The sequence below is a fragment of the Panthera onca genome, chromosome F1 (genome assembly GCF_046562875.1).
Source record: "Panthera onca isolate mPanOnc1 chromosome F1, mPanOnc1 haplotype 2, whole genome shotgun sequence".
Lineage (NCBI taxonomy): Eukaryota > Metazoa > Chordata > Mammalia > Carnivora > Felidae > Panthera > Panthera onca.
Genome location: NC_138355.1, coordinates 45,870,528 through 45,887,764, shown reverse-complemented (window position 1 = coordinate 45,887,764; position 17,237 = coordinate 45,870,528). Strand labels below are relative to the sequence as shown.

The following is a 17,237-nucleotide window of genomic DNA, read 5'->3' as shown; positions in this document are numbered from 1 at the left end:
TTCTCTCCAGTGCAGCCCCCCTTCTTTACCAAGGCCCCCGAGTGGCAACCCCTTCCTGACACCAGCCCTGCTTTTGCCCTGAAAATAGGCTGCATTTCCCTTGTGTTTCCCGATGCGCCACCAAACTCTGTTCCAGCAGTCATTGCTTCCTGCCCGTGGGATTCCCATGTCTGTCTCCTGCATCGAACTCTCAGCTTCTTTTTTTTTTTTTTAAATGTTTTTATTTATTTTTGAGACAGACAGAGACAGAGCATGAGCAGGGGAGGGGCAGAGAGAGAGGGAGACACAGAATCTGAAACAGGCTCCAGGCTCCGAGCCGTCAGCACAGAGCCCGACGCGGGGTTCGAACTCACAGACCGTGAGATCATGACCTGAGCTGAAGTCGGACGCTTGACTGACTGAGCCACCCAGGTGCCCCCGAACTCTCAGCTTCTTGAGCTCAGAGCCCATGTCTTTCCTCCCTCCATAGGAAGACAGTACAAAAAATATGTGTGGGATGAGTAGCTGACCAGATACTTCCTATTACTGGGAGACAGTTATCCCATCGGCAAATCCACATATGACAAATCCTTGGCGAATATCAACAGGATGAAACCATTGTTAAGATATAAGTCTGATAATGAAAATAACCACAGTAACCCAAGAAGGGCATCTCACCAGCATCCTCTCGGCCCACACTCTCATCTCCTTTTTTCTGAAATCTTCCCCCTCCCCGTTCTCAGAGCTTTCTGTCCGATCTGTCAGGGTTACGCTGTTTTCTTTACCCCACAGACAGGCCCTCAGAATCTAGGGGCTCAGCTGTGCCAGGCACTAGTCGCAAAACTGCTGTCCCTTCCACTCCCAGCCTAACTGCCCCCTCAGCCCTGAGGGCGTCAGCACAGCTGCCAGGGTTCTGAGGTCCACCTGCAGCGGAGGGACTGCTGTGGGTGCTACAGGGGACCCTCCTCACCGCCCCCCCCTCCTGCCCTCTGATCCCCACCGCCACCTCCCTTCCATCTCTCTCCTGCCAAGGAATAAACGATTCAACAGATGGTGACCTGAGCCTGCTCCGCTCCCTCTGCTCACAGGCATCTAAAGGCCAGGGGGTGGGTTTCCTAGGAAACTGGAAATGCCCCCTGCTGCCGATCATCAGCCTGTCCCAAAGAGCCAGAGCGCCAAGCAAGTAGGAGAGAGACAGAGGGATCTCTGGAGGAAGACAAGAGTTGAAGGGGAAGCAGCAGGGAGGAGCTCCCTGGCTGCCGCTTCTGGGAGCACCTGCCAAAAGATTACATCTCCCCACGTCCCCCTCCTCACCCCCACGGAATGACCGCATGTTTCAGCATCTAGAAGAAAGCATCTGCCCACACAATCCTCCCACCTCCCGCTCTGAAGGGCTGTCTGTAACTACACCGAACCCTCTGGGGCACCGGGGCTTGACAGCCTAAGAAAGCACTCACCAGCCTGCTTCTTCTAGATGCTGGCCTCTCCCCACGCCCAGGGGGAGAGAGACCCAGTTTCCTCGCAGCCGCAGCCGTGTGGGGTCGAACCAGTTGTCTTGTGGGATTTTCCAATAGCCAAGAAAGCCTAGTATATGGGATTCGACTCCCCCCTTCTCCCACCTCCCTTCCCAGGGTTGGAGGGGGGTGGTCTCCATCTGCTCGGTGGCTGTCTCAGCCTTGGCTCCCTTTCATTGTCAGGGGGAGAGATCTGGGAGGAGTGAGGGGCTGTGTGTTTAACCGTTGATAGTGATCCACTTGGTGACAGGGACAGGGGCGCCCAGCAGACCCGGCCCCTCCTCTCCCTGCCTCAGCTAAGTTCACAGAGGCCACAGGTCTCAGGGGGAATGGGGGGTGGGGGGAACAACAGTATCAGGTGACCCTTGATTCCTGCCTGGGGAGGGGGCCGAGGGGGACACCTGGGTTTAAGGTTAGGGATTTGGATGAAAACAGCTGTTTCCTGCTCAACACCCAGAACTGATCTGTAGATTGAAACCCGAACCACTTGGCTATTTATTAAATCGGGAGCGAGGGAGGGAGGGAGGGAGGGAATGGGAGAGAAGAAAGGGGGAAGAGGACTTTCCCTCCAGGTGACCGCCGTGAATGTCTGCTGAATACCCAGTCTTCGCACCAGGCTCCGTAGGGGCACGCGGCACTTACAGGGCACCCTGGTACTCATACGCCTCCGGGCAGGCCGGGGCCCCCAAAGAAGCTGCACCCACCAAGAGAGTGTAGCTCCTTCCAGGGTGGGGAGGCGCTGACATCTGCCTGTCATGGCATAAGTGGCTGGGTCACTAACGCCATGGGGCTTGGACACGGAGACCTGCGGTGTTCTCTTTCGTAACTGCACGGTGAGCGTCCACCCCATAGCCTTTGACCATCTACTCGTAAAAGACTTTTCTAGGTTGTTCTTCCTTATTTTTGTTTTCCCATCACAACAATGCCACAGTGAACATCCTCGTACATGGAGCCTGACACTTGGAGGAAGAGGGGTTGCTGTATCGTCTCATCTCTTTGACTCCAGGCCAACTGGAGCCTGGCACGTCTCAGCCTGGCCTGGCAAGGGAGCCCAAAGTATACAGGTGGCCTGGTCCAGAGCCCAGCCCTGCTGACAGCTCCCATATGGGCCAGCGGTTGCTGGTCACACTGGGAAGAACCTGCCAGTACTATAATCCAGCCAGCTGTCTGAAGTTCTCGGGGGCTGTGCGTTTTCTCCCCCTTATTGTTGTCGCTTCTTGGTTCGTCCTCTGAGAGGCAGGACTAGGAAACACGCATGGAATGGAACAGTCTCTCCAGCGTCGCCAGCGTAGCTGAGGGCTGGCGGATCTAACATGCTGGCTTGAATAAGGTTTGTGGCTATTTGTGACTTCCTACGATTCAGGCTCCACTCACTGGCCCTGCGTGTGATTAACTGAGCTCTGACCAGTCTCCTTCTGTATAAAGACTACCTATAAAGGAAACGGAAGTTAACACGTAGGGTGTGCGGACTGCCTCCACCTCAGAGCCATCAGCATAAACCAAACTGACACCAGGAAAGATGGCCTCGGAGGACCCCCTTGGAGAGGAATCCTGGCACCTCCAGGAAGGAGGAAGGAGCCCCCACCTCCCTACCACTCAGCATCCTAGCTTCTCCCTGTCTGGCTCCCTGTCTTTTACCCTCAGGGAGAAAGTTTCACAGCAATTAGACGCACATCTTTCTTCACAGCTGGAGAGAGAGGATGGGGAGGCTCCCACCCCCTCTCCGAGTGGGTGGGGAAGACATCCAGGATGGCAGCAGCTGCCTCCCTGGGGCCTGCCATTAAAGGAAAGTGGCTCAGCGCAAGGCTGGAGGGGAAGTGATCATAATCCTCTGTGACAGGCCTCCAAGGGTGGGGCCCAAGATTTGGGTAAGGTAAGAAGGAGGGACCCAGGAGGGAGAAGAGATGAACACTGAAGGTAAAAGGTCAGAGAAGGAGGCTTGCATTTAGTATGACAAGACCCAGGGTCACAGAGGTGAGTCACAGAGTTGTCACGCGACCCAGTAACGCCACTCCTGGGTATGGACCAGAGAGTACTGAAGACACACATCCACATGAAATCTGTACAGGAACGTTCACGGTAGCATAATTGATAATGGCCAGAAAGTGGAATGATTCAAATGTCCCTCACCCAATGGGTGGCTACATAAAATGTGGCACATCCATACAACGCGGTATTGTTCAGCCATAAAAAGGAGCGAGGCACCGAGGCATGTTACAATATGGATGCACCTCGAGGACATCATAATGAGTGAAAGATGCCAGTCGCAGAAGACTACACATTGTATAATCCCATGAATATAAAAAGTCCAGAGTCGGTATATCCATAGAGGTAGAAAGTAGATTAGTATTGTCTAGGGCTAGAGAAGGACCAGAGTGGAGGGAGGGGGAGGGATCCCTAATGGGTAGGGGTTTTGTGGGGGTTGGAGGGCAAAGGCAATGAAAATGTTCTAAAACTAATTTTGGTGATGAGTGCTCAACTCTGTGACTATATTACAAATCACTGAGCTGTATACTTTAAATAGGCAAATTGTATGGTATAGGAAATATATCTCAATAAAGCTGTTATTTAAACTATCAGTAAGAGAAAAGAATTACAGGGGTACCTGGGTGGCTCAGTCGGTTGAGCACCCGACTTTGACTCAGGCCGTGATCTCACGGTTGGTGAGTTCAAGCCCTGCATCAGACTCTCTGCTGTCAGCACAGAGCCTGCTTTGGATCCTGTGGATCTAACATGGGTCCCCTCCTCCACACACACTCTCTCTCTCTCTCTCTCTCTCTCTCTCAAAAATAAATAAACATTAAAAGAAGAAAATAAAATACTTTAAAAAATAAAGAAAAAAGAATTACATAAGGACTGGGAAGGCTCTTGTTACAAAACTGTGATATTTTAAAAAGGAAAGTTAATGATAAAATTGACAAACACAGTTTCAAATGTTCAAAGGGATTTAATGAACTAAGTTTCTTAATGGGATCAAACACGTTTGTCAAAATTTACGAGATTTATGAAGAAAACTGTAACATTTGTCAGTTGAAAAGTTTAAGGAAGAATTCGGCTTGGGGATTGAGAATTTTAACATCATGGATATTGATTTAAAACAAAAGATGGTGGGGCGCCTGGGTGGCTCAGTCGGTTGGGCGTCTGACTTCAGCTCAGGTCACGATCTCACGGTACGTGAGTTTGGGCCCCGCGTCGGGCTCTGGGCTGATGGCTCAGAGCCTGGAGCCTGCTTCCAATTCTGTGTCTCCCTCTCTCTCTGCCCCTGCCCCATTCATGCTCTGTCTCTCTCTGTCTCAAAAATAAATTAAAAAAAAAAAAACGTTAAAAAAAAAAAACAACAAAAGACGGAAGGCTAAGTTTTCGTATGCCACCTTCGGGAGTCACAGTTTTGTTCCTAACTCCATAGAAAACTGCAAAATGCTGTACAGAGGGAATGTCGCGGAGAGAACAGGTAGGAAACCCCATCCCTTTCAGAAGCTTTCCTAAGGGAAGACAGCTGTGCAAAACCTCAGCCATCTTCCTTTCAAATGTAGCTTCCTACCCCAGGCTCTGAGCAGTGGGCTCCCAGGCTCCTTGAGTGGGGTGTTCCATTTGAAGCCCAGGCCACTGTCCACACGAGGACCTACCATCTGGACCCATCTGCTCCCAACGTCAGTCATGTTAAGCTGCTTACCCCGCCCTCTATTTGTGGGATTCTAAGCCTGGTTTCAACAGACCAAGGTTCCGAAGCCATTTGAAAACCACAGACTGAACTCAAGCAGGAAGAAAAGAGGGACAAGATTATAGGAAAGCTTGTTTGGGGTGCAGGAAAGAGGGAGGACCTTCAGTCCCTTAATCAGACTGTGAGCTTTCTGAGGGTGAGGGCGGTGGCTTCTAGGTCTTTCCTGCATCCTTCACAGGAATAAACTCCAGCTCAAAACAGAACAGGGCTGGGCTTAATCAATAGAGGTGAACGATGAACTAGCTCGGAAACCATGCAGACCAGGGAAAACACACTAGAAATGGATTCAGAGATGGGGCTTCAAGAGAACGTATGTGTAATTCCTCTGGCACGTGGAAAGGGCATGAACTTGGAGCCACACACCTGGGCTTCAGTGCCACCTCGGCTGTCCACAGGCTGCGTGATCTTTTTTAAGTTTATTTATTTATTTTGAGAGAGACAGAGAGGCAGAGGGAGCGCGCACAAGCAGGGGAGGGGCAGAGAGAGAGGGAGAGAGAGAATCCCAAGCAGGCTCCTTGCTGTAAGCACAGAAGCCTAACGTGGGGCTTGATCCCACGATCCGTGAGATCATGACCCGAGCCAAAATCCAGAGGCGGACTCTTCACTTTAGACTTAGCCACCCAGGTGCCCGCTGCTGCATGGTCTTCAGCAATGTGTTTACTCTCTCTTAGAGCCTAAGTTTTCTTGTCTTTAAGAGTGGGATGAATACACTTAATAAAAGGTTGTTTCCATGATTAGTTCTTTTTTAATTTTTTTAATGTTTGGTTATTATTGAGAGAGAGAGAGAGACAGAGTGAGAGCAGGGGAGGGACAGAGAGAGGGAGACAGAGAATCTGCAGCAGGCTCAGTGCTGATAGCTCAGAGCCTGACGCAGGGCTCAAACCCACGAACCACGAGATCAGGAAGTGAGCCAAGGTCAGATGCTCAACCGACTGAGCTACCCAGGCTCCCCTCAGTGATTATTAATTCAATGAACTGTTGTGAGTTAATTCATTTTAAATCAATTAACGGGCTAAGTTATATGTATAGCATCTAAACCAAGGCCTGGCACAAACCCAGCATTCAAAGTCACTGGTCCTTTCTCCCTTTTTCCCAAGTTATGGCCAGTGTATTGCATCGCTACATAGCTTTGGGCAGGTTGGGCTTTGGAATACGGAAGTCTACTTTGTAGATGTATGAAATGCACACCAATGCCTGTGCAACTAGCCTTGGCTCTGTGGCCAAGGAGTTAATATCAATCTTAAAGCTAACATATGGTGATGTGCACAGTAGTTGCCTGCTTCAGACCAGAGGGCAAAGGAGGCTCCTGCAAGATCCCAGGCTAGCCAAAGCAGCGGTGGGCCCCTTTCTTTCCTGCCTCTGCTGGGGTCTTCTGATCCCAAGCCCTTCCTCTACCCCTTATTCGTATCAGCTTCATCCACCAATGCCCCATGGCCAATGGGTCAGCCCCAGAGAGGGAGCCATGTCAGTTCTACGGAGGTAACTTCCAACCCGCTATCCATATTGGCGTAGCAGCTGAGATTCCAAGGACAGCACACACCCAGCTGCGTTTTAAAAATTCCCGTTGGGCTGCTAAAGGGGCACAGGGAGGAAAGGGCTAAGACAGCAGGAGGGAGTGGCATCTGTCCCCCCTGTCTCCCTCCAGCCCCCTCCATTTACATCCCAGACAGACATCAGTCTGGATCCAACTGCCACCCCGGCAGGCTCCTGCAGGCCGGGGGTGTGAAAATGCAGGAGCCTGGAGGAGGGAGGTGGCACAGACAAGGGAAGGTTGTTGCCTGCGTTGGAAGATGCACCACGTGTCTGCGAGTCTGCTGCAAAGCGCTGGCAGCTACAATGCTTACACGAAAGATCGGCTCCAGCGGTGCAGAGGAAAGCTTTGTGTCTTGTGCCCTGAGAAGTGCGTGCATCAGCACGTAGAAGGGGCTCCCTTTGCTACAGATGTGGTCCTCTTATGAGAAATAGAAACTCAGAAGCGACTTGGTGTCTCCAACTCAACAGCCCAGCTTCTGCTGAACAGGTGGGTTTAGCGGGGCAGCAGAAAAGGCTGAGGAATGGAGAAGAGAACGCATCATTTCGGCAGAAATGGTGTAGACAGCTATTAGGGGAATAGCTTTGACCTACCTCACTGCTGCTACCACGTCTCCACACCTAGCCTGTAGATCTCAGCGCCCCCAGGAGAAGGGGGCTAAGCATGGGCACTGCCTCAGGGGCCTGGGATTGGTCTTGGGGCAAAACAGTTCCTAATGAAGACCCATGGCCCCTCGCGATCACCCACATGGTGTCCTGAGCCCATGCTGTCCGAGGTGGCCTGTTATCGTGTTTCTGGAGAGAGGAGGCTCGGGCAGAAGGGCTTAGGAGTGTGAGTGCAATTAACCGAACGGATCCATCTGGGAAACTGAAGGCCTGGAGAACCGAGGGGTTTCTCTGTCTTGCGTCAGAGGGCAGGTGTCCGTTCTGAGCGCCTGGTGGGGACCCGGAGGTGGAGCGCGGGGTGGGGGAGAGGAGGGAGGGGAGCGAAGAGTCTGAGTGGGGAAGGTGCCTCACGTGGGGAGGGAGGAGTGTGCTGGCAGCAGATGCCTGGGGCAGCTCCAGATGGCAGTGGCCTCAGAACAAAAGGGGAAGAGCCAGAGGGAAGGAAGACCCAGAAACAGAGGACTTGCCCCATGAGGCTTCCGCAAACAGATTCCCCCCTGGAACCTGGCTGGAGGCGGGCTGAGAAGAGGCTACCCAGAGTTTCGGGGAACACTTGGAACAGGCCACCCCAAACCCAGCTGTGTGGGTCCCACGGCTGGACTGCCCAGATTCAAATTCAAAGTGCTGCTGGCACTTTCTTAGACGTGCAGCTTTGGGTACAGGCCTGAAACTTCCCGTATTTCTGTCACTGATAAAATGTGAATGATAATAGGCCCTATTTCGTAGGTTTGTTGTGAGGATAAAATGGAAAATGCACGTCAAGTACACAGCACAGTGCCCGGTGCATATAGGGAGTACTCAGAGCGCTGACTATTATAATGACGATTATCGTCACCCCCTAAAAAAGCTGGACCAGCTCTCCTGTTCTCAGAACTTACTGTTCCCTCAACAGCCATATGTGCCTGCTCACATGTATTCTCTGCACTCTTTTCTTTTCTTTTCTTTTCTTTTCTTTTCTTTTCTTTTCTTTTTTTTAAGGTTTCTCTATGTGGCTGCAAGTCCTTTGACCCTTTGACCCCTCGTGCTGTGCAGGTACCTCTGCCTGGAGGCCACAGTGCGGTGTCACGGCAAGAAACAGCCCGTAATTCTGGGCAACTAAATTCTAGAATAGGCTAATACATTTTGTGGACCCCTGGAGAAATAACTTCTTGAGCCTCAGTTTACTCATCAACCAAATGGCATGAGGACACCAGCCTTGCTCGCACCCCTGACTTGTCATGAAAGTTGAATGGCATAATGAAACGGACACACTATAAAAATAAAGCTTGGAACCAGTGTTAGGGATTGCTGATCCGATTGGAAGTGTTCCGACGTGCGAGCTAGCACAGGTTTGCTCGGCATCAGGCAGCGCTGCGCGCCTCAGGGCGAGACTGGGGCTGCTAGCCAGATGTGCTGTCGGGCTGCGAAGTTGCTATCACCTGACAAGGGAGGGGCTCCTCAGGCGGGGGTCTGGGGGGGCCACCTACGGTGCCCAGGGAGGGTGGTGACGGGCTTTGGGGGGCACAGGGGGGAGACTGCATGCAGAGAGGGGGCACGGTAACACAACAGACGACCTCCGGGTTCTGTCGCAAACCTGGGGGTCTGTTCCCGTGCTGTGTTACCTATCTTTACATGCTCATGAAAATAGCTTGGTATATACCACTTTTGCAATCAGTGTCCTCCAAATACAGTAAAACAAAAGAATGGCACCTCCCCCACCCCCAGTGTCAAGCAGTACGTTCAAGTTCGATACTTAGTAACAATGATCCATTGAAAAGCCCCGCATGGTCATTTGGAATTCCCAAGCGGTCCCTGAAACCTGACAGTGTCGGAAGCCAGTTGTGGCCCCCAAAAGGCCCACACAGAAACTACTTTGATAAGACAAGCATATCTGAGCTCTGTTGATAGGATAAATAATAGTAACTTTCATTTACTGAACACCTGTTACATGCCAGGCATTGCGCAGGGCTCTTTATACACTTAATCTTTACAAGACGTTCATTACCGTCCCCATTGTATAAACTCAGGCCTAGAGCAGTTAGAAACGTTCCTAAAGTCACCGAGCAAGTGGAGCTGGATTGTGTCCAGATCTGGAATCCATGTCAGCAATGCTCTACTCCCACCTTTTGACCCACTCCCTGCATTCCCCTCCCCGCTCTGCTCTAGCCCCATCTCCAACTCCTGGGAGAACAGAAGACGTCTGGAAAGAGGGCTGGAGAAAGACAAAATGCCATGAGACAGAGGTGCCCAAAGCCAAGAACGAGGAAACCTTTCCCTGTTCAGACCTCTGGGTTGCTAGCTTGTGATCTGTCACCAATAACTCCTCGGTTAAAACTGTAGCCCTCTCTTCCCGCATTTCTTCCCCTGCCACCCCAGCCTGAGACTAAAACAGGAGCCGTGGGGCAGCAGGAAATTCTAGCCGAGAATGGAACAATGCAGGCCGTGCATACAGGGTCTGCGTCAGTGATGTCGGCCGCGGGTTGGCTTACTGCGCCGTGGACAGCTGTCCATCTGCCAGGGCCCAATTCCCCGCCCAGAGGAGGGGTTCCCAGACTGCCCCCCATATGCTGAAGCTGTCATTCAGGAGGCTCCCAGGTTGTAGAGGCCAGGCTAAGGGGGAGGGTTGGGGGTCACAAAGCTGTTTCCCAATCTTTCAATTCAGGTGGACAGTTGGGACAATGACAAGACTAATGTCGCTGACTGCATCTGCTGGACAAAAGGAGTAAATGCTTCCCCAGTGCCAGCCTCCTTGCAAAGGAGAGCCTGGAGGTCTGACTCTGTGGCCGACTCTAGGGAGAAGGAAGGGTATGTCCTTTCACAAGACTTTGGGGGCCAAAGAACCTTGGCTCATCAGAGAGAAGGGGCAGGAGGCAAGATTCTCCCCCCACCCCCACCTCTCAGTCTTATGCACCAGCCCGAGTGCTCACACACTCACCGTCTCTGCCTCATTCAGCCTCCTTCTTGCAAAACCAGAGGCTCTCTTCCAGCCCACAGCAGGAAGGAAAACTCCAGGGTCCCAAATTGCACATAAGTCAATCAACCTGTCACAAAGCAAGCACAAAGAAGAGCCCCAGGGTCACTCTAGGAAAGGAAGAGAAAAGGCTTTGTGGTTTGCAGCCTGTTCATTCACTGGGAAATTACATCTTTGTCCACAACCATTTGGAAAGTTTTGCATAGCACAATGACATCTTTGTTTAAAGAGATTCAAGGTGCTGTGCAAGAAATGACAGTGATTCTGCAAGGTGCCTAAACGTGTCAGACTTTGGTGGTCTCTCTCATTCCTAAGATCGTTATTAGTGAGTGCCCTGACATCGAGATCTAATTGCGGATTCCCCATCACCTAAAGGAGTTAAGCTGTATCTTGGAGAATTTCTCTTGTACCTATGGGGGAATTTACACATAATTATCTCATTAATTGTCTTAACTTAGGAGAACTACTGTGTTTTTCTTCCCCACCTACAGGTAACCAAACTGAGCTCACCATAAATAAATCTATAGCATGTAGAAGTGAGAGCTAATTTTAGGGTCAGGGGACGTGAATTTGAAGTTCTAGTTTGTTATGACATTTAGGGTAGATCATTTCCCTGCATGTGTCTCATTTTCTTCACCTGTAAAGTGGGGAGAAGGTACTGTAGAGTGAGTCAGACCACCAGGCCATTAGTTAGAATTTGCAAGTTCAAGCCCAGTGCCAGTCCCGCTGGGCAACCATTTAACCTTTCTCCGTGCAGATGACACATCTCACTTAATCACTTCCTTTAACATTAAAAATGTGTCTGCAGGAAATGATAAAATCCACCTTTGTAGAAGGGAATGTGGCAACATCTATCAGACTACACATGCACTCAGTCACTCTTTGACCTGCAATCCCAGTTCTAGAAATCCATTTGAAATATATCCTGTATACCTATGTTGTGATCTCTACTAGCAAGTGAAGAAAAACATGATAGGAAAAAGTGTGCTTAATATGGTATAATTTATTCAAGAAAGGGGCAGGAATGCACAGGCAAATATGTATTCACTTATTTTTTTAAAAAGATAATAAAAGGATAAAGCGTAAAATAAAAATTAAAAGACCTACCGGGTAGGGGCGGGGGATTGAAGTGGACAGGACAGGGACAGAAACTGGGCTTTGAATAGAACTTATTTTGTGGATTTACTTTGGAACACGTAAATACCTGACACACTTATAAAAGCACAATTACTGTTTCTAAAAGAAATGCCTAAAATTAAAATAAAATCCACAAATGAGTTTATGTGTCCAGTTGGTTGGCCCTACACACACAGAAACTAAAACACAGTAATTTGACTCTATATCCTTGGAAAGACACGGCTAAGAATAAAAAGAACTGCCTCTTTCCTATGCCATCCCAACCCTAAACTGTTTTCAATAATCATATTACTGATGTTACTGTTACTCTGAGACTTTTGTAATATATCGTGGGATAGGTCAAATGAATAATAATACTGATATTGCTGAGAAAAAAGGTGTTCTTCTTGAAAGGTGCTACAGATGTAAGATTGAGAGATCAAGTAAAAAGTCTGTAGCCCTGACTGTGAACTGGAGTATCAATATGAACTTCATATGTTTTATCTGTACATATGTGTACACACACACACACTCACACACACACACACAAACCCACACACTCCCTAGCCTTGTTCACTGTAATACCTAGAAACAAGGATCATCCCAGTAAGATTGAGCACCCCTGGTGATCTGTTTAGGAACTCTAAACACTATCCCCCCACAAAGAAATCAGGCTTCTTTGAAGAAACATCTGAGGCAGTAAATGTACAAGATGAGTCTAGAACATCTCGTCAAACCAAAAAAAGCAAATTCAGTGTCACAGACTATAAGAATCATGCCAAAAGGACTCAAAAGTCAACTAGAATAAGGTTTCCTTGGTCAAGCTGAATAGCAGTAAGGATCATATCTGCAATAGATTGAAACATAACAAATATGTTATGAATCCCTAAGAATAACTTTTAAAACTCCACACAACCCATCTTGAGGATGTTAGGGAAATACTTCATTATTGTGAAAACAGGTCAATAAAGCAAAAGAAAAAAGGGTGGATAGAGGTATAGCTGACACAAGACTGGCCTTGTACTGGTGACTGTTGCAGATAATGATGAGTACATCAGGTTCATTATATTAATCTCTTCCTTTGCAAAACATTTAAAAAAACAATTTTTGTTAATTTTTTAAAAAATGTTTTTATTTGTTTTTGAGATATATAGAGAGAAACAGAGTGCAAGTGAGGGGAGGGGCAGAGAGAGAGGGAGACACAGAATCTGAAGCAGGCTCCAGGCTTTGAGCTGTCAGCACAGAGTCCCATGTGGGGCTAGATCCCATGAACTGTGAGATCATGACCTGAGCTAAAGTCAGAAGCTTAACTGACTAAGCCACCCAGGCACCCCAAAATAAAAATAAATTTTAAATGTTAGATTGAGAAACAAGAAATCATTAGAATGCTAATTCTTGAAATCCTTTGGAACTATAGTCATTTAATCCTAACAACAATCCAGTCTGATGACAAAGGATGCAAATATTATTATCCCCATTTTACACTGGAGGAAATAGGTGTAATAAGCCCATTGAGTCAGTATTCAAACCCACATGTTCATATCCCAAAGGCCCACTATCCCACACCTGCCTCTTTAATACCCCCATTTGTATATCTGGGTTAATAAAACTTTCCTTGCCTGCATGAGGGCACTGGGAGGGCTGCTATGAGATAATGTATAGGAAAGCACTTGAAAACCAAATCCTTGTACAAATATTTTACTGTTATTTGAAAATTAGGGATCACATTGGCCTTATGAGTATCACATTGCTGTGAGTATCAAATGAGAGCTGTGATTTAAAGAGAGATGGACAGATATAAAGACAGACAGATAACCTTAAAGATGAGGAGGTTATAATCACTACCAATGTTTTTATTTATCATCATTGTTCACAGGACTTCAGGGTTAAGTGAGAAGGGAGCCTTGGAATCCATGATGAAGACTCTCCACCTGACCCAGGGGTAGGAAGTTTCCAGGATGGACACCTGATGCTCTGGGGAGGAACCATGATCAACAAAGACACTTGATGTCCAACAGGCTGCAAGAAGAGTGGCTCTCAGTCACAGATGGGTGGGGACCACTCCCAGGTTGCTGGGCACTGCCTCCAGATTCCAGAAGGCCAGACACCTTCTGGGTTCATCTGAATGAGGCCTGCATTACAGGGGGCCACAGTGGGCAGTGGAATGTGTTCCCCAGCGACAAGAAGAAGGCAGAGTATGTCCAACTGATGACCAGAAGGAATGTCTGCCAGCTCCCAAACTGTTATCTCCTGGCATTCCTACCTTAATGTCTGCCTGGGGAGTGTTTACAGATTTCTTCTTAACAAATGTTTATTCTCAGATTGTCCTGCCCTCAGTCACAAAATAAAAGTGGGTCTGGGGAATCTCCAACACTTTCTTGCCTTAGAATCTTATAATTGTGTAAGTGTGTATTTCTGAAGACATATAAAATCGAAATTTTCCTGAGTCTTGGTTCATGCCCCTTCTCCCCCTGGATATTTAGTCTGTGCACAGGGAATAAAGACTTATTCTGTCTCTGTCACTATTTCTGATCATGACCTGAGCCGAAACCGAGAGTAGGATGCTTAACCAAATGAGCCACCCAGAAGTCCCTAAGCTAAGCATTTAAAAAATTATTTTACTTTTTTTTTTAATATGTAATCCCTTCACATGATATGAAACTCACAAGATACAAAAGAGTATATAATAAAATATATATAAGTATATGAGTATATATAAGTAAATTCCCCTTCGAACCCCAATCCCCAGCCTCCCAGTTCTACTCAGCCCCTTTCCCTGGCCACCCACTGTTACCAGTTTCTTGTGTATCCTTCCAGAAGCTGGTGGTATATGCATAGCTATACCTTTTTTAAAAAATTACAACATATGATACATATTTTTCATCTACCTTGTTTTTCTCAGTTAGAAAACATCTTATATATCTTTCTGTATTAGCTCATGTAAAACTGCTTTTAGCAGTGGCATAGTATCCTATTGTATGAACATATCCTAATTATTTGCTCCATCCTTTACTCTCAGACAGTTAGGATATTTGTGATCATTGGATGCAAAAAATTGCTGCAGTACAGATCCTTGGATATATGTGATTTCTCACACTTGCAAGAATATTTTTGGGATAAGTTCTTGGATGCAGAATTTCTGGGTCAAAGAAAATTTGGCCAAACTGCTCTCCATGAAGGCTGAGACAAGCACTCCCACCAGCAATATTTGAGTTTCTGTTTCCCACTTCTCCAATATGGCGTATTACTAGGTTTTTTTTTGGTCTTTGACAATCTAATGCACTGAGATTGGTGTCTCTTTTGTGGTTCTCTTATTAGAGTGAGGTTGAGTATTTTCCTTTTCTTTATTTTTACTTTTTTAATATTTATTTATTTTGGGGGTGAGGAGGGGCAGGAAGAGAAAGAGGGAGAGGGAATCCCAAGCAGGCTCCATGCCATCAGCACAGAGCCCAACACAGAGCTCAAACCCATGAACTGTGAGATCATGACCCAAGCCAAAGCCAAGAGTTGGACACTTAACCCACTGAGCCACCCAGGTGTCCCTCCTTTTCTTTAATTGTTCCTATTCTTTGCCCATTTCTCTACCAGGCAGTTGGTTTATTCTTAGCAATTTGAGGGAACTTTTTATTTACTAGGAAAATTACCTCTTTATCTGTAAGAGGAGCTTGAAATTGTCCACACCATTATTTTTATCCTGACTTTATTTGTGCACTAAATACAGACATTAGAGAAGAAAAAAAGTTTCAAGTCAATAATGGAAGGTCCCACATCAAGAAAGTAGAAAGAGAGGACCAAATAAACCCAAAGTAAGTGGAAGGAAGGAAGGAAGAAAAAACAGAAATCAATGAACTAGAAAGCAAAACCAATATAGAAAATCAATGACATGAGCTGGTTCTTTTTTTTTTTTTTTTTTTTTTTAACATGAGTGAGTTCTTTGAAAAGATCAATATAATTGACAAACCTCTAACAAAACTGAAGAAGAGAAAAAAAAGATGACACAATTGCTAATATCAGAAATGAAAAAGGAGAGGTCATTAAAGACCTTCCAAACATCAAAAGGAAAATAAACAAACACTATCAACAACTCTACACAAATAAATTTAAAAACAGTAGAAATGGACCAATTCCTTGAAAATGCAAACAACCACAACTCCCAATATGTAACAGATAATTAAATGGCTTTATAATAATTAAAGAAGTTGAATTCACAATTTAAAAACTCCCAAAAAAGAAATTTTCAGGCTTAGACTGCTTCACTGAAATATTCTAACAAACTTTTAAAGAAGAATCAACACCAATTTTAGAAAAATCTCTTCCATACTATAGGAGACAACACTTCCCAATTCATTTTATGAAGCTATATTACTCTGATACCAAAATCAGACAAAGACAGGAAAAAAGAAAAGAAAAAGAAAATTCAAGATCAATAATACCTCTCATGAATATAGATACAAAAATCCTTTAAAAATGTTAGCAAATAGGGGCACCTGGGTGGCTCAGTCGGTTGAGTATCTGACTTTGGCTCAGGTCATGATCTCACAGCTCATGAGTTCAAGCCCCACATCGGGCTCTATGCTGACAGCTTGGAGCTGACAGCAGCCTGGAGCCTGCTTCAGATTCTGTGTCTCCCTCTCTCTCTCTGCTCCTCCCCCACTATCTATCTATCTCTCTCTCTCTCTCTCTCTCTCTCTCTCTCTGTCCCAAAATAAAAAAAAACATCAAAGAAATTAAAAAAAAATATTAGCAAATAGAATTTAGCATTGTATAAAAAGAATTGTAACTATGACCAGGTAGTTCATTCCAGGGATGCAAGGCTGGTTTAATATTCTAAAATCAGTCAAAGTAATGTACCATATTAACAAGTTAAGGAAGAAAAATCACATGATCCTATCAATCAATGCAGGAAAAGCATTTGACAAAATTTACCACCCATCATGATTTAAAAAAAACTCTCAGAAAAAAAATTGAGAGAAAATTCCTCAACTTGATTTTTAAAAATCTACAAAACATCCACAGCTAACATTATACTTAATGGTGAAAGACGGAATGCTTTCCCCCTAACACTGGAGACAAAGCAAAGATGTCCACTTTCACCACTCTTATTCAACATAGCACCTGAAGGTCTAGCAAGTGGAATAAAGCAAGAAAAGACAGTCAAGGGAATACAGGGCAGAAAGGACGAAATAAAACTATTTCTATGTGCAAACAACACAATGGTCTATGTAGAAAACCCCAAGGAATCTACAAAAAACAAAGCAAACAACAACAACAACAACAAAAAACCATTTGGAACTAACAAATGGAATCATCAACACTTTAGGATACAAACCAAGCATTTAAAAACCAACTGTAGGGGTGCCTGGGTGGCTCAGTCGGTTAAGTGTCCGACTTCAGCTCAGGTCATGATCTCACGGTCCATGAGTTCGAGCCCCGTGTCGCGCTCTGTGCTGACCACTCAGAGCCTGGAGCCTGTTTTGGATTCTGTGTCTCCCTCTCTCTCTGACCCTCCCCCATTCAGGCTCTGTCTCTCTCTGTCTCAAAAATAAATAAACGTTAAAAAAAAAATTTTTTTTAAAACCAACTGTATTCTACATACAAGCAATGAACATATAGGAAAATTAAAAATACAATACCATTTACAGTCCCTCAAAGAATGAAATACTTAGGTATAAAATGAACAAAACATGTACAATATTTGTATGCAGAAAAGTACGCTACACTTACCAAAAAAATCAAAATCTAAACAGAGAGACAGGACATG

At 46.4% G+C, this 17,237-nt stretch overlaps 1 protein-coding gene across 19 annotated transcripts in view; it reads right to left on the bottom strand.

Moving 5' to 3' along the window:
• NFASC (neurofascin) overlaps positions 1-17,237 on the bottom strand; it is a 181,627-nt gene that overhangs the window by 84,661 nt on the left and 79,729 nt on the right. For 18 of the 19 annotated variants that reach the window (XM_060644232.3, XM_060644242.3, XM_060644235.3 and 15 more), the window contains exon 2: positions 10,325-10,430. The exons of the other annotated variant lie outside the window; for it this stretch is intronic. In XM_060644232.3, the coding sequence (XP_060500215.2) occupies positions 10,325-10,430 (106 nt within the window). The remainder of the gene's footprint in view (positions 1-10,324; positions 10,431-17,237) is intronic. 19 annotated transcript variants of the gene reach the window in all.